This window comes from Mixophyes fleayi, chromosome 1 (genome assembly GCF_038048845.1).
Source record: "Mixophyes fleayi isolate aMixFle1 chromosome 1, aMixFle1.hap1, whole genome shotgun sequence".
Taxonomy (NCBI): domain Eukaryota; kingdom Metazoa; phylum Chordata; class Amphibia; order Anura; family Limnodynastidae; genus Mixophyes; species Mixophyes fleayi.
The window spans coordinates 343,418,863-343,437,068 of NC_134402.1; the positions used below are offsets into that span (position 1 = coordinate 343,418,863).

At 40.0% G+C, this 18,206-nt stretch overlaps 1 protein-coding gene across 16 annotated transcripts in view; it reads right to left on the bottom strand.

The window, feature by feature from the left end:
• Positions 1-8,234: 8,234 nt before the first annotated feature.
• Positions 8,235-18,206, bottom strand: part of FBRSL1 (fibrosin like 1) — a 382,122-nt gene continuing 372,150 nt past the window's right edge. For 9 of the 16 annotated variants that reach the window (XM_075217007.1, XM_075217057.1, XM_075217042.1 and 6 more), the window contains 4 exons: positions 13,204-13,287; positions 12,239-12,322; positions 11,282-11,540; positions 8,235-10,179 (listed from right to left, as the gene is read on the bottom strand). In XM_075217007.1, the coding sequence (XP_075073108.1) occupies positions 8,928-10,179; positions 11,282-11,540; positions 12,239-12,322; positions 13,204-13,287 (1,679 nt within the window). In that variant the 3' untranslated portion in view covers positions 8,235-8,927. The remainder of the gene's footprint in view (positions 10,180-11,281; positions 11,541-12,238; positions 12,323-13,203; positions 13,288-18,206) is intronic. The other 7 variants (XM_075217066.1, XM_075217033.1, XM_075217050.1 and 4 more) reach the window with 7 other exon arrangements.

Here is an 18,206-nt window from a genome sequence, read left to right on the forward strand (position 1 = left end):
TGCCCTCTGTCAAGCTGTCCCCTCCTTTGGCCTCTGTCACGCTGTCCCCTCTCCTCTGCCATGCTCCCTCTCACTCAGTCCCCTCTGCCGCGGGAAAGCCAGAAGAAAACAAAACATAAACTCACCAATCCGCGCAGCGCTGGGACTCAGCATTCTCCCTCTCTCTCACGCAGCTTGCCGCTATAGTGACAAGCTGCGTGAGCGAGGAGTTTGCTGGGTCCCGGCGCCGCGCGGATTGGTGAGTTTATGTTTTGTTTTTTCCTGACTTTCCCGCGGCACCCTTGTGACAGCGCCGCGGCGCACACTTTGGGAACCGCTGGTGTAGCTTTTAAAACTACTAATATGCTTATTTAACTTAGTATGGTTTTCTTATTTATTGAAAATGTACTGTTAATTTCTGAAGCAATGATGACAATTTTAACAATGCTGTACAACATATTTAAAGGACCAATAATTGTGAAATTCAAATTAGTTTCCCTAAAAACACTAATAACAAACAGAATAATGTGTTTAATAAGTGTAGCTGGATCACATTGAAATACATTTCTACAATAAATTATTTCTATTAGGAGTGCAATAGTATATTGGTATGTGTCGGTATGGAAATGTATTGATTTCAGAGACAGTATGTTCTGTTTGGGTTTTGCAACTGTGTAGATACAGGTAATATTATGTTAATTAAACTTTTTCATCAGTGAGTGACCAGAATGTCTGTTGAGCCTGAAAGACAGGAGGAGGTAATTATATTTGCTGGTAGACTCCCTATGTAAGTGATCACAGATGAATGTGAATTTTGCAAGTGAAATTGCATTCAAAGCAAGATTATAGAAAGGTTATATCCGACGGTAAACATTCAATAGAAAACCTGAGATATAGTGGCACTGCTAGTAGCAATATAAAAAAAGGTGTAAAACCCCTCCAGGCTGATTATGTGCAGGCTGCATGAATCAGTCCGGATTGGTTAAAGGAGCAGGAGGCTGTATTACCTCCTGCCAAAATTGTATTTAAAGAGCCCTGTTTGACTATGTAAGGTATCATACCATCTGTAACTTTTGGAAAGATTGCTAGTACCATAAACTGGCATGTGTAACGGTCCTTATTAGGACACTTGAGCTAATGCTGCATCTAGAACCTTCTTTGACGACTACTTACCCTGCTGTAATTCCAATGACCTGCAAATTAAACTAAATCTAATCAGTTATGCGGCTGTACTGAGGTTGGGACCCTGAACCAGTACCAACGCTCTGCCCGCAACCGGCAGCTCTGGTCAGTGTGATAGGCCAGGGGGAACCATCCACAGCAAACCTGATCTGAAGATAAGAAGTCAGGGGTACCAGCCCAGGTGTACCAGCAAAGGGGTTCACTAGCACCGAGTTACACAGAAGAACGATATTCTATGTGTCGCTAAGAAGCCTAGTGGTGACAGCAGCAAAAGGCCCTCCTACTGAGGTTAAAGGATGCATTTGGGATAAAGAAAAGGGGATGGTGGCAAGGGAAACCCAGCTGATCCCCTGCAACACAACAGACAGGTGGCATAGGAGGACCATCCTGTCACAGTAGGGTATGAAAACTTATGAGGTTTCCAATACAGTTGTAATCACGGAGGGAGACATTTCCTTATACATAGCAGAATTCCCATTGGTCACTTCATCCAGTATATCCTTAGCCTGAAATGGCTGGTAACAGATTGTAATAACTTGTACACAGCAGCATAGCAAATGTAAATACAACGTGAAATGTCTCAAATTCTGTTAAGGTATGAAAAAAATTACATTCCGGTAAGTCTCAAGTTTCAGAGAGTTGGCGATACTCTGATTTATTCAAAAGAGAAATTTTTGGGATTTGGATATAAAATACCCTACACCCAAACGGATGAAACAAAGGATATGGGCAGCACGGTGGCTTAGTGGTTAGGACTCCTGCCTCACAGCACTGGGGTCATGAGTTTGCTTCCTGACCATGGAGTTTGTATGTTCTCACCATGTTTGCATGGGTTTCCTCCCGGTGCTCCGGTTTCCTCACACACTCCAAAAACATACTAGTAGGTTCATTGACCCTTGTCTCTTTCTATCTCTGTGTATGTTAGTGAATTTAGACTGTAAGCTCGAATGGGACAGGGACTGATGTGAGCGCGTTCTCTGTACAGCGCGGTGGAATAAGTGGTGCTATAGAAATAGCTGGTGGTGATATACTTTATTTTAAAAAAATAAATGTTTTTTAGAATGAAATTTGTGGTTTTATAGCTATTTGACTTCTTTACCATCTAAGATTTGTAATCTCAATTTTTTACATTATGTATTATACATGACTTTATACTGTGAAATGACCTTACTGATTTACTAAAAACAAACAATTAACATTTTATATATTTATTTAGAATTTTTATAAAATTTCAATATAATCATCCAAGGTAGTTGTAATTGTTAAATCTAAAGAACCGTTAGAGCTTAATGAATTATTTTATATAAATAAAATTAATACAGGGAGCTCATTAATAACCTGATTATTTTATAAATATAATGGAACTTGTTAGACATAAACAGGGTTCACTGAGAGAGAACACCTCCATTTTTGATAGGTCTGCAGCTGAAATACACAATTGAGGAGATTAGAAGGCGGAGGGTCTGTTGTAGAAAAGATAACTTTATTTGTAACAATTTAATGCACTATGGAACACTCCCTTTGATTTAGTTTTTAGTGTTTGTGTACACAAATAACTTTGTGAAGGTTATTGTTTCTTTATGAAAGATAGTTTATGATTTAGTATAGATGTTTAACATGTGAAGCTTTTTTCATGAACTGTATGTTACTGGCTGTTTACCTTCTTTTCAGCCACAATAATGTCTGCTGCCTCAGCGATACCGAGAGTAAAGGTTTCAGATGGCTGCTCAGCCTTGTATATACGCCTGACCATGCAGTTGGGACAATGCTAAATGTTTGGTACATGTCATACCATTGTATTTAAATATTGCTTAAAAAACAATTATATTTATGGAGCATAACCTTTTAAACTGTTCCATTATTCCAAAATGCAAGAGGTTTATGTAAAACAGAAATTAATAACATTCACAATTATATATGCAAAACTTGTGGAAGCTTATCAAAATGTAAGATATTTAGGTTAAGGGTTTGATCATGTAGGAGATAACTTTCCCTCTGCCGATCAGACTTCCTGTATTAAAGCTTCATATGACTGGTAATATAGCAATGTAGACAACAGGTATACATGCTGTGTCAGGGTAGAATTACTTTTAGGTATATATATGATCACAAAAGTAATTATACCCTGACTTACCCGTATGTCAAAGTAATCTTTCCCACTGCACAGAGCTGCATACTCTTTCATATTGATTAAATTGTATTTTAGGTTTACTGATCTTCTAAAACTCCCTTACACTATATAAACAATCCTAGCTACCTACTTAAAAAAATAAATATATATCTCTCACATAGTATAACATTCACAAATGTATTGCGTAGCACTTTACAACTGGTTGTAAATGGATATTAGCACAGACATGGCAATGGAGAGCAAAGAGGGAAGCATAGGTTTGTCCACAGTAGCAGAACACCCCTATGTAAATAACACCAACAAGATACCGGTCTCTACACCATGCTGCATACACTGTCCATAATGAGAACAATGCCATTTTTCGCAGTCTCTTCATCGGTCTTCGTAATTCATCGGTCTTTACAGTGTACATGACATGGCATAGTGATCAACAGATCCCTTACCCGCTGTATATACCCACCGTCATTCATAGAGGTGCAAGCAAAACTCAGCTACTTTAAAACTGGAAGTGCGCGTTAGCAGCACATAGTACGCGGTTCGGCGGCACTTCACAGGGAATTCCATTAATGAGCCAGCAAAAATGAATGAACACTTCAATGTATTTTAGTATATATTTGTAAAATAAAAAATGCTAATTTTTATGAAAAAGTCTGGTGTATATATTTACCTTATGCCGATAAGGCCAGAAATGTGGTCCCTGTATCAACCAGTAATAATGTATTTGTATAGAGGAGAGAAGGTCCCATTTCACCTACTTATTAAGGCTTTGCATTTGTTATGCTCATTATAGGCTCCTTGTATTGTGCATTCTATGTTGGTATATACAGTGGCAATAAAAAGTATTTACATTTTATTTTGTTACATTATGGAATCAAAATTGATCTATTTAGGAATTCTTACCACTGAATAACTTAATACTCTTAACAACACACACAAAAAAAAAAAATAATCAACAACTGTTGAGAATTGTGAACTATTCTAAATAAAAAAATGATAATTGATTACTCCTTTGGTGAAGATTCATCTAAAAAACTTCCTGGTGAAGTCAGTTGTCTTCAGTGGTCACATAACTGATTGAAACATTTTAGCTTTACACAAGTGAATGCCAATTACTTTCAAAACAAATATATCTCTTTGGAAATGGTATAGCAAACAACAGAAGCTATCACAACACAACATGAAGATCAAAGGGCAAATCAAGGCAAATCCCATAAAGGTTATAGAAAAGCATCAATCAGGGGATGGAATATAATATTTCAAAGACTTTTAATATGCCCAAAGCAGCCAAGTCCAACATAAAGAAATGGAAATATGTCATAAATGAATTGGTCTAGAACAGGTTGTTCTCCAGAAAAGTATTTGTGCAAGAAGAGTATTTATTAGGAAAGACACTAAGGGCTAGATTTACTAAGCTGCGGGTTTGAAAAAGTGGGGATGTTGCTTATAGCAACCAATCAGATTCTAGCTGTCATATTGTAGAAGGTACTAAATAAATAAAAGCTAGAATCTGATTGGTTGCTATAGGCAACATTCCCACTTTTTCAAACCCGCAGCTTAGTAAATCTAGCCCCAAGAGGCCTATTGTAACTGATAGATTGGCAAAGACAAAGATGGGAAAAACTACCCAACATTGCAGAAATCTGCGTTTTATGGGTGTGTGGCAAAATAGCCATATTTAAAGAAAGCTCACCAAGAATTTACCATAGATGGGTAAAACCCATAAATCAACTGTGGTCTAATAAGACAAAAATTTTACTTTTCTCTCCTCATCCCTGGAACACAATGGAAGGTGCATAATGATATGGGGAGGCTTCTGTTTTAGGAAAGGGAAACCTTGTCAAAAATAAGAGAGAAAAATGGATGAAGATCTAGACAAATTTTGGAGGAAATCCTGCTGTAATCGGCAAAATACCTAGGACATGGGAGATAGATTTTACAGCAGGACAATGATCCAAACCATACAGCAAAAGACTCCCCCCATCTGACATAATGGGACTCAAGAACAATGGGTAAAAATTCCAGCATATAGATGTACAAAGCAAGTGATTTACCCATATACACACAGCTAAAATATGCTTCTATCAAGTACTAAAGGGATGAATACTAATCAATTATTGTCCTTTTTTAAATTTTGATAGAAGCTTGAAAGTGTTTTTTATTTTACATTACAGAGCATTGTGTGTTAACCAGTGCATGCCCAAATATAACCTACTTTGATTCAATAATGTAATAAAATAAAATGCAGAAAGAATCAATAGGGTGATTACTTTTATAGTGACTAAGTAAGAAGATACTATCCAAATTGAATACCACGTGAGCCACAATTATTGTATTTTTTGTGAACATTTGTCAGAATGTTTTGGTTAATTTCATTTTATAATCTCTGCAAAAAGACTGTGAGGATATTTTACATGCCACATAGACACCTGTTCTGTTTGTGCATTAAGCTATTGAAATTCATATTTTAAAATAACCTCCTGCAGTTATTTCCATAGTCCAGAAAACCATAAATTAGGTAAATTAATGAAGTTGTTAATGGATGTACAGTGGACAACAGAGAATTGCTCAGTATTTTATACTTGCAGATGGGACTTTCATTCTAGCTCTCGAATTTCAAAGTTCATAGGATGGACTGCATAAAACCTTATCCAGACATCTCTGTAAGGGAAGAGGTGCACACATGTTCTGCTCCAGGCCTCATTGATCGACAGCTGGCCCAGGGATCAAGTGCTAATATAAGTATTGTGTAAATGTCATTAGTGGAGGGGCTAAAGAACGAAAAGTGACACTGAATATGCGCCTGGTTGCAGTGTATATGTCCCATGTTGGGTAACCATAGCAAATCATGTAGGATATATACCTACAAAGCTGTCTGGAATGAATACATCTTGGCACCAAAGGTAGATACCCATTTATGGGTTCTGGAGTTTTTTTTTGATATATTTTTTGTACTATGCTGAAACAGGAGTAGTTACTGAATGTATTTACACTGCGATCAGATTTCATGAAGTAAACATTGTACACTACGTTGTTCCATGTGAACAAATTCATGTAAACTGTATAGGTGGGTATGGACTGAGCAATTAAATGTACAGAATCTCCTCTGTATTCCAGTACCACTCCTGGATAAAGCAGACCAGCATCGGGAGAACCTGCCTGCTCAACTGCAGCAGTCACCCTTCACCAGTTGGCTACTGGAGAGTAGTCAGTAACAGCATACAGCTCTCAGCCTATGCCTGGTTTTCCTCAAGACTCTTCAGCAGACATTGTCATACAGCCTATATGATGTCACCACTGATACACCTGTTATCAGAGTGGACTCTGCACTAACTAGGGGACAAATAATGCTTTGCAAATGTGACTGACAATGTAAGAAACACACCCACACCAGGTTACAGTCAAGGCAGAGGTGGAAGTGTGTGTGGAAGGAGGGTGTGTGGAAGGAGGGAGTGCTGTACTCTGGGTACTGCGACACCGAGAACTGTCCCTGTGGTGTGGATATGTATGTATGTGTGAATATATATATATATATATATATATATATATACACATATATACACATACATATATACACACACACACACATATACACACACACAGGCAAGTGTCTCAGAATATCACAGTTCACACAGCGGATCTGGTTCATGTGAGGTCTGTTGTGGTTTCAATGACATACAGAAAACAGTCCGCTGTGTAAGGATCATTGATGCTCACAGGCTTTTCGCACAAGTGTAGCAGCAAAACAGAACATACTAAAAATGCATCTTTTGTGTGAAGAGCACAAAGCATAAAAGCAAATGTTCCCAGTGAGTCCCTATCAGTATGTCAGGACATGACAAGCTGGCTGTGTTATAAGGGTTTAGGGTTAAAGAAGTATCCCCACAGCATAGATTGAACTTTTATGATGATGGCGTGTCTTACTACGATATTTTAACACCGGCATATCACAAAAAATAAATTACGTGTGAGCAGGTTCCACATAGAAAAGTTCAAGAACCAAATCTTAAGTTTATAGCAAAAATTTCTGTTTAGCCTCCACGTACATTACATGGATAAAACTTAGAAACTACATAGTCCAATGATGCCTGTGTGAAAATACCCTAAAATTGCAGTCAAATAGCATATCTGTGCGCATCTTTCTTCTGTGGAATAGTTAAACAATCTGGCAGGTTATGTGTAACATAAAACAATGTCAATGTTTAAGTATGATAAAACAAGAGACAATGTAAACAAACTTCAGGATCATGTTTGTGGAGGGGAGAAAAAAAGGGAAAAGGACCAAAAGATTGCTGCTCATGATTAGTAACATTTTTTTCATATTATATGTGTGATTTTCTTTTGTGTACTCCTAAGATTCTACAGCTCTTGTTTACAGATTTCAATGAGAACACTGCACAGGTACAAAGCACAAAGGGTTCACAAGGAAAAAATAATCAGGTCCATCTGCTGGCCTGCTTTAGGTGACAATTAAAGGTGGAAGCCACCCGCCACCTTTCCAATAACGATAAGGGAAGATGATGCTTCAGTCCTGTTACTGCCCCCTGCATCTGAAACACCAACTCTGCTTGATGGGTTGTGGCTCTTCCAGTGTTCCAAGTCAACGTGTGCCCTTAATATTTTTGAAAAGAAGTAAGGGAGGGGGTATATGGCATGTGTACAGGGTTAATAGGGCAGAATTCGGACAGATAGTAGAATGCCCTCTTCCAGGAGCCGCCTCACACAGATTGCATAGTAAAATGACAAGGTGTTAACAAAACGGCAAGTGTGATCCTTGAAATCCATGTATTCTGTTCGCATGTGGAACCATAAAGTCTGATCCATTTCATAGAAGGCATAGTAACCTGTTAAATGAATATATACAATCCTGCAAGAATCTTTGTATGTTCCAGAAAAAGCAGAAAACAATAAAAATTATGATAAAATAAGGCAAAAAAAGCAACTGTTTTGTACATTAATCTTATTATTTTAATAATAGATCTGTGATTTCTGTTCAAAAATGATAGCAAGATTGTTGATCTGTTAGCTGTAGAATAAAGAAAAAAATCCATAGAATATCATTGCTACCCTTCAGTGCTGGAGGTGTCCTCAACAAATTGTAGGTATAAATATGCATTGCTATGTGTCAAGAATACCTCCCGTAAAGAAGGGGCTGAAACCCTTATGTTATTTTATGGAAAGATCAGATTTACTTATTTTTCCCTCACCAGAGGCAAATGCAACTAATATAAAATTAAAGAAAAGGTAATTTTTTTTTTTTTGGAAGAGACTAAGAACACCGTAGCGAAAAACAAAATACTGTAAAAACTACAAAAATCCATTTAAAAACTCCCTCCCTCACTAAACCCGCCCCACTGGCTACTGAGCAGCCCAAGTCAAAAAATAGTCACATGACCAGAGACCTTAAGAGAGGAACCCTTGGTTTCCAGGTTGGAACATTTATCACCCCTGAACTGTCCCCCTGGCTAAAGGAAAAAGTGTGCTTAGCCTACAAATGTACATTTACAAAAACAGGAGGAGGAGGAAAGAGAAGGTTTTGAGCAGTGCACTTCGTAAAAGATTTTATATACAAGACAAGTTTAAAATTCATGGTATTTGATTCCTGTGGGTCTTTTTTTTTTTTTTGTAAAGCAGCAGACTATCGAGCCTCAACCTCTTTAGGATTTCTGGAGGGTGAGAAGTCCCGTGTTTCTGAACTTGTGAGGGGATTAGTCCTGCGGGGAGAGGCGGGCCTTGTGTTGCTGGCTGGCACTAAAGGTGGGGGTGCACTCAGTGCCGCTGTAGGTGGGGTCCGGTTTAGGATCCCATTGTGCATGGCGCTTGAAGGGCTGAGTCTAGGATAGGGCACACTGCTCAAGTGTGGCATGAAGGAGGGCATGTGTGCCAGATGGCTCTCTAGTGGGGAAGAGTGGAGATGGTGCATGCGTGCCCTTTCTATCTCCTCCCTTAGGTGCAGGCGTTCTCTCTCCCTCTCATCTGCATGCCGTAACCGTTCCTGTTCCCTCCTTGCCTCCAAAAGCTGTTCATGGCTGTAATCATGTGGCTCACGGTCCCGGTATGATCGTTCATGATCATAGAAGCTGGCAGCAGCTGATGCAGAGTATCTATGCATGCCATCAGCACGCAGGTGGAAATCCATCCGCCGCTGCAAGTCCAGGTTGCGGTAAGCATCACGTAATGGATCTCGAACTGGGTCCCATGCAAAACCCCCATGTTGAAGCCTTTCTCTGCCAGCAAGAGGGCTCATACCCATAAGTGGGGTCATCACCCTACTGCGGTCCAACATATTCAAGTTATTCATTTGGTGGACACTAGCCATTTGAAGAGGCATGGATGCCGCCATTGTATGGTGCAAAGATAACCCATGCAAGGAAGCCGGGGGTGGATGTGGTTGATGTTCCATTGTCCTGACCGGAAGAGGAGGCTCTGAACTCACTACCAACACATCTGAATCCTCCTTGCGTTCCTCCTTAACTTTTACATCACTTTTGATTTTTTGGAGATCAGCTGGCAGCTCAGACTTCCGTTCACTGTCTTTCCCTACCAAGTTGCTCAGTTTTAAACTCTCACTTAGAACTGGTTTACCATACGGTGATACAGACTGGATAACCGGCTTGCTGCCATCCTCAATCGTCCTTTTATCATGAATTGAGGGGTCTTTTACTGGGGATCGGCTCTCCTTGATCTTGTGCTCTGTGGATGGTGCTTCACGTAACCGCTCAGAATTTTCCCGCTCAATATCTTTGGACCTGTCCCCCCGACTGCTGGGTCTCAGGGAATCACTGGAAGTCTGGCTGTTGCTGCGGATAAGGTTACTTATTTGGTGGCTGACTGGGGCTGATGCGGGAGAAGATCTGTTAGAATGATGTCGGCTCTTGTCCAGGATGTCCCTAAGTGAAAGAGGACAGGATGCTTAGTACAAATGGTGTCAATTAAATTATTAGTCGTAGCTACTGGCAATTTAGAGATGGCTTATAGTTAAGCCACAAATGCTGAAAGGAGAAATGAAAGAATTAAACAGCCATTTACATACACACACACATAAGTTTAATGCACCATGCAGATGTCAATTTACAGAAAATTCTATATTCTACATTTTATTGGTGCATATTTTTACCGCAATTTTTTCTATATGATAAAGCATTGCAATTTGGATTCTCACTAAATCTAGGTTGAGTCTCTTGGTGCCCGTTGTGTCATACCTACTTATACTATTGGGTATATATAAATCTCAAATTCAAATTAGAGCTGTTATCACTCAAAATCTAAACTCTAGAATTAGATGCTCTTAATTATTACTTTCATCACAAGCAGATTAACTGGGGACATCAATACGAGCTATAGTTTTATAGCAGCATTTAGAGACACTAGAGATTAGGTGAGATGCAAAAGTCACAAAATTAAAGAAAATGGAAAAGAAAATACAACAACTCATGTTTTATCTTATCTAGAAACTTTAAAATATTCCTAAAAAGAAGAAAAATCGATGCAAAAAAAAAAAAAGCACATAAAAAAAAAAAATCAGCAATCATGGGAGAAGATAATCATTCTGGCAAATAATAAGCACCAGACTACTTTTAAAAAGATCAAGTCGATAAATTGTAAAACATTTGTGAATTCCATGTTAAAATAAAATTGCTCAGATTATCCAGAGATTAAGTTTAGCCTTTCATGAGTTTCATGACCTTTTCTGAGTCTCCTAAACGGTTGCAATAACCATGCTACTGTTCTAAGACATTCAAAGCTAATTTCATCCTCAATGTAGAGCTTTGTCCATGTGGATTCTTTCTGCACTGTCAGCATGGGCATTTATAACCTGCAGCTGTGTAAAAACACTTTTTACAAATGATGACACAAAGGTGGCAACAATTATGTATAGGACTAAGCACACTGATAGGTGCCCATTGCATTTACAAATAGGGTTCTAAAATGATAATATACCATGTACAAACTGAATGTAGTAGAAAACACTTATTGTGATGTGGTACCAACCTCTCTTTGTCTCTTTCATCCTTTGTGTGACACAGTTCCCTCTTATCCTCCCTGTCTCTGTCGTGGTTGGTCACAGAGGAACTTCTCTCGGGGTCTCCAACTTTTGACCACTGAGGAGGGGTTGGGAAAGATGGTGGAGTCCGATGAAGCCTGTTCCAGGGCTCGTGGGGGCTTGTGAAGCTCTGGAGAGTGGGGCTTTCTTTGTGAGCGAACAAACTGCCGTGAGCTGTGTAGGTATGGAAACAGATTCCATTATGATCTAAGGAGGAACATGATTTAGAACAGTGTGGCCTAAAAGCAGCAGTGCCACCAGGTGTGCTCTGTTGGAAATTAAATAAAAGTGCTCAACTATGTAACCCTAATAACTATAATGTTTTGTTTTTAACATCCAGTCCACATGTAGTCTATGAGCAGCGTACATATGCTTTTTCATTGTCTGTATGAGCTTCTTAAATTACTCTTTTATACAGAAATAAACCAAAGAAATTGGCAAGCTGAATGTCGGTGGTGGACAGTTCTTATGTATCTTGCACATATAGACATACATTTCCTTTCCCAGAGGTTATACATGAAATGCAGCCTAATGATAAAGAAAAGGCACTGCTGCTTCCAAAGTCACACCTTCTTCTCCCTGCACTGCTCAGCAGGTGAGCTTCACAGTTAGAGGGATTTATACACCTTTACCCTGAAATGCGTGTAATAAAGATCAGCATCAGTGCTTCCCCGGCTGCACTAATATGAAAATCACAAGCACAGCACCACTGCCACCAAAGCACATTTGGAATTGCCTTGCAGCACTTCAGCGGATATGCAAATAAAAAGGTGCACAAGTGACCCAAAAAATGATTACTACTCATCTTCCCTGGGGCGACAGCTGACCAATCAAAATACAAGGATTTATACTGTTGTGCCCGGCCTAATTTACAATTGACTGCAAAACCCTCAGCCAGTACTTACTTAGAGCATGACTGGCTAATCCTCCAAAGGCATTGCTGCCTAAGTTCCCCAGGCCGCTGAAGCTGCTTGACCTGCTAAATGGATCTGGAAAGGCAAACAGGGATTGAAGAGGCGTTTATCCAAGAGCACTGGAGAATGAAACGCGCTCCTGACCCTCCCTCTATGTCCTGTTGTCGGGGATCTGGGTTAGTCCCGCTCACTTATAAGACAGTGTGCAGCGACTGATGATTCAGCTATTTGACAGCTACAGCTGCACAGCCATAACAGGGATGTAATTATAATATGGGATTTTATTTAGGGAATAGAACAGGCTAATGTAGGCAGGGATTATGGAATCCAATATCCACCAATATCATATAAAATGTGTGCAATATTTCACAATGTTCAGTAGTGTGGGCTTGTCTGTCATTGAAGATAAATACATACAGTTGGCTGGCAGTCAGGTCTAATAATTAAACAGCTTGTACTGTGCAGCTGTAATAGTTTTTGACTGTAAAATAAATCCCTTAAAATAAAACATTAAGTACTGATAGAACAAACCATTCAAACATTGTTAAATAGTATTAGGTAGCTATAGAAAGTGCCCAGGTCTGTGCCAACAGCACACCCAAGGAGGATCTAACACTGGAATATGGGAAGAATTTGCAAATTATTATTTTTTATTTTTTTTTTAACACTGAACGAGACATGTAAACCTGTAATGTAATCTCATTACTGCATTTATTACTGGTAAATGAAGGACTACAGCAACTGTATAGGAAGTGTAAATCAGTGACCTCTGCTAATGGTGGAGGAGCTGGCAGCACAGTCTGCTGGGTAACAGAATACAGGCTGTAAAGTGAAGGGGCTCTGGCGTCTCCTGAGTCCTACACCTTGAAGTTCTCTCTCCTGCCTTCCCTTCCACCAACTAAGCCATGCTGACCAATCAGCAACAACTTATGTGACAATGAGGAGAGATTACTTACACTTACCAGCCAGATGGCTTGTGGGCAGGAAACCACTATGATGTGGAGAAGGTCCAAATGGTGATGCTCCAGGATGTGTTGGACCTGGAGAGAAAGGACATATTGCTGCATTAACACCACAACTTCAGGTCCCAGTGAACTGATCATTCCTTACACTTCCATACACAGGGTTAATATTCCACCCAGCTTACTAGCCAGTGTTAGACTGCAAAGTGGATTGTATTTAGTTACCAATACAGAATCATGCTGTATATACCTGTAGCTAGTGTTTTTAAAACATATAGACAAGATGGGTAAACCAGTATTTAGGACGTGACATATAAACAACAACATGTCATATATAGGTGTAAGTAAGGTAAAAGCACAGGGCTTTACACAAACATGTACCTGGATGTAATCATTGCATTTTATTTTTATATTTTCTATATAGTAGCACATTTTATTTAACCGGACAGTTCATCTTTGCATTACAAATACTCTACAATTCAATGAACCGCCTTCCACGTCAGTGAGTGGTGTCTGCACCGGAAGATGGTTATTTCCGCTCCATGAACATTTTAGACGAATAATAATGGGGATTTGTTCAGTGCAAGGAGCTCTTCCAAACACTGCTAACTAAAGTGTTGTGGAAAAGAATAAAATAAGCCTTCTCCAAATGAAGACGGCAGCAGAGCCCTTAGAGCTGTCTTGTGCTTATTAAATGAAACAATTCTCAAGCGGCTGCACATCCATCTTACAGACGGCGAGCCTGGAGATAGATGGCGCACCCGTAAGTAACAAGGGAGCTCAGCCAAAGCGATGGTTCATGCTGTGACATTACTGTCTGATAAGGAGAGAAGGATGACACAGATACTGTGCGGAAGGCACTTTATTTATTCTGATTGATGCTGGGATGTCTCTGCCCTCCTAAATAGGAAGCCTTGTTTTTACCTGTACATTGACAATTTTGCTTTGAACACGCTACAAAACAAGAGCTGTCCAATAACAAATAAATTCTTCAAATGACTGGAACCTGGATACTGGAAAATGTTCAAAATACAACGAGCTCAATAATTTTACAGTTTGTAAGTGTACCCACAATGGGAGTTTGGTGGTGAAGGTGAAAATCACATTTCATAGATTCAAGGAGGTATTTTGATAAGCACAGAAAACACATTGTTTTTGTAAGTGCACTCCCTATGGGGGGGAAGGAATCCCAGAAGCATTTGACTATCACAAAGAACACAAGTTTTTGATGTGGAATAGTTTGTGTTTTTATTATAGTATAACGCTATGTTTGCTTTTTTTTCACACGTTTATTACTTTGTGAATTGACGAATGATACAGAAGAGAAGATGATACATCTCCAACTAAAGTACAAGTATTTTTTTATGTTTGTCACCTGTTATACACGTTTGATTTATGAGTAATACTATTGGAGATTTGTCTACACTTCTTAGGGGATTGTTCAGTTTGTCATACAACAGAGAAGACTAAGCTCCCATGATATTATATCATTTTTCATAGCACAAAAACACTATTTGCGCTTGGATTTTTAGGCACTATTCATTAAATAAATTCTTAGTAACTGCTGTACTCAACAAAAGTATCTATTTTAAAAGGATATAATTTATGTGATTTTAGCCCATTAAGAAGCAGTGTAGCTAAAAAACAGTTTTTCATTCAGAGACCACAAAAGACAGGAGAATGTAGAAAGACAAGACCACCTTTATATGGCCTGCAGATAGGTGGCATTGCTCTATGAACGTATGAAGAATATGTCGTAATGTTGACATTGTGGCCTCTATGGGACCTTCCTCACAGAACTGTTGGCTTTATGATTAATAAATGAATCTTCTCCTGTGTTGAGACACCATGCCTGCTGGCTACATTTGTATCTCAGTCCATTGGACATATCAGGAAGTATTTCCACTACTGCTAATCATGTCAGTAAAAATCACTAGAGCTGGGGACGTTAACCTCAACTGCACTCTAGTGACCAAAGCTCTGGCTGTCACAGCAACGAGGCCGGCTACATCACAATATCCCTACAGCAAACCAATGGAATCGGGTATTGGTACTTAAGAGTCATTTTATCTTTTCACTACATGAACTGGGTGTCATTCAAATTATTTTCTACTATGGAGAGCAGTAATAGCATGAGATTCAGCACTTTCACGCCCTCCTAAGACACAGACATGTAAAGATTTTTGACAACAACCGGACTGTAGTTGCTTTCATAAACCACCATGGTGAAATAAGAAGATCAGGATGTGTACAGACAGTCATGAACCGGGCAAAAGGAAATTTTCACTTTCTGCGCTACATGTAGCAGGTTAAAAACAAATGACAGCAGACTCTCAGGTGTCATGAAGTCCATTGAGGAGCATAAGTAGTACTAGTACAGAAATTCGGGATCCCTCAAATAGACCCGATGGTGGCCTACTCTCGTCACAATACCAGAACAAATGGAATATATGCTTTGTCAATTCCATGGAACTAGGGTATGTCTTTCCCTTTGCTCTCATTGCCCACATGCTAGAAGATCAAGAAAGAAACAGCAGAAGTAATAGTGGTAGTTCAAATTTTGTCCATGCCGCCTGTAGTTTGCAGTAGCTTGGATAATGCTCCTGGAACAACCTTGGCCTCTACGGGCCAGGTCAGACATTCTACTTCAGTGACCAATTCAACATTCCAACCCAGAGAGCTTGTCTTTGCATGAAATGGAGAATGTCTGAGACTCGTTTACATCTTGGCAACGGTCGCTCAAAGTAATTTAGATACTTCTGAAAACCAGAAGACAAACTTCTTCTTCAATCTATTATATGATCTGGAAGACATTCATTCTGTGGTGCAAAACTAATTCATTTGAACCTGGTTTCTGCTACCATTACACAAACGTGAGACTTTCTTGAGGATGGTTAGCTCAGTCCTGCTCTCACTACCCGGAAAGTTCAGCTCTCGCACATTTCTAAATTCAAGGTTGGCATCTAATGAACTAATTTTTTGAAACACTAAAATTATACTTCATATCAAACATTTCTTTTTTTAACACCTTGGGACCTTAATAAGGCACTTGATGCCTTGCACGAAGTATCCCTCAAGGGGCTGACATTGAGGAGCATATTCAATTAGCTTCGGGGATTGCGGCTACGCGTGGCCGCCTCCTTTCCGATACCGCAGATTTCTACGATGTGGCGGTACCATAATTGCACTTTATGTGCGTGGCTGGAAGTTAATTGAATATGCCCCTTAGATTGATATTTCTGGTACCTGTCACATCTGCCCGTTAAATGGAAGAACTAAATGCGCTATGGTAAGGAACTTTTTCTAAACTGGTGCTGTGAACCAATTCTACTTTTCTACCTAAGATAGTTTCCACTTTTTAACTTCAATAGTATTTTTATTATTAATTTTTCAAAAATTATGGGGTATAGAAAGTAGAAAGGGATGTGGGGTAAGGAAAGGACACAAAAATAAAAGGGGGGAAGGGTTGAGGGGGGTACATAGTGGGGGGTAACACATTAAACAATTCTGCTATTAAACCATATTGAACACATGAGGGAGGGAACCCAATAGGTTCCCTTCCAATTCGTGAAAGTTACGCTGGTCGAATGGTCACCAGGGAACTACTAATAGGAACCTTGGAGAACTTCGCTAAGTGTAGGAGATGCAGGTAGTAAATCAGAGTCTATTCGATTTGGACGCGCTCCCTCTCCGTCCGTAACATACACATGCCAGCTGAACCACTTCATTATCGGGGACGAGGTGGCAGTGGAATAAGGGCATCCCCTCTGTCTCCATTTCAAAGCTGAATTGCACCTTGGCCACTACTTTCGATATCAAGGGTATCTGTGGTGACTTCCAACCTTGAGCTAAGGAGGCTCTTGCGGCAATCAGAATATGACTAAAGACATATTTAGCATGTGATGGAAACTGAGGGGGGGCTAATGTTGCAGTAACGCAACCTCCGGGGTAGGAGAGAGATTTTGTCTAGTAACCTTATTGGCTAACTGGAAAATTTGTACCCAGAACGACTGTATATGGGGACAGTTCCAGAATATATGTATCAAATCCCCTGGTATATTGCATTGCCGCCAGCAAAGTTTTGACTGGGAAGGCCACATTTTATGAAGTCTAGTTGGGGTAAGATACAATCTATTAATTAATTTTATCATCATTTCTGTGTGATTTATACATTTGGACATTCGGAACGAGTTTGTGAAAATGGCTTCCCATTCTTCACTTTCCAACTCTAGGTGAAGGTCAGATTCCCACTGCAATTGTATTTTAGTTTTATTTTCTGATATAGAGGGGAGAGTATAGCGGTACCAGAAGGTAATGCTGGCTCTATTATCTCCTTTTGTTAATTTAGTGAACAGCAAGGGCGGTGGTGTTGTAATGGGTAGACCTAGTCTGGGAAGGGAATTAAACCAGTGTCTGAGCTGCAGGCAGAGCCAAATTAAGGGAATGGAGGCCCCTGGGCTAAGGGGGCCTCCATTCCCCCGTGAGGGCCCCCCCCCCATGATCCGAGCTGCAAGCGCCCCCCCCCCCACCCCCTGTGATCCGAGCTGCCCCCCCCCGGTACTTACCTCCTTCTCCGGCACGCTATACACTCTTTACTGAGGAGATCTCGTGAGAGTAAGACTTACGAGATCTCCTCAGTAAGGAGACTACAGCGTGCCGGAGAAGGACCGCAGTGAAAGTGCTCAGCAGCACTAATCGCGCCGGGGGCAATACTGCTGCTGAGCACTTTCATCAAGGGCCCCCTGGATGCCATAGGCCCCTGGGCTGTAGCCCAGTTAGCCCTATGGTTAATCCGGCCCTGGCTGCAGGTATTTATAAAATTCCTGTGAAGGGAGGTGAAATCTTTCCTTTATTTGTGTAAAAGATAGTAAACTCTGATCGTCTAGTAATTCAGAGAATGAAGTTATTCCGTTTGATACCCATGGGCTGAGATTTAAATTGGGAATTAATTTAGCCACTGCAGCTAAGGAGATATTTTTGGTCGGGACCAGAGTCAT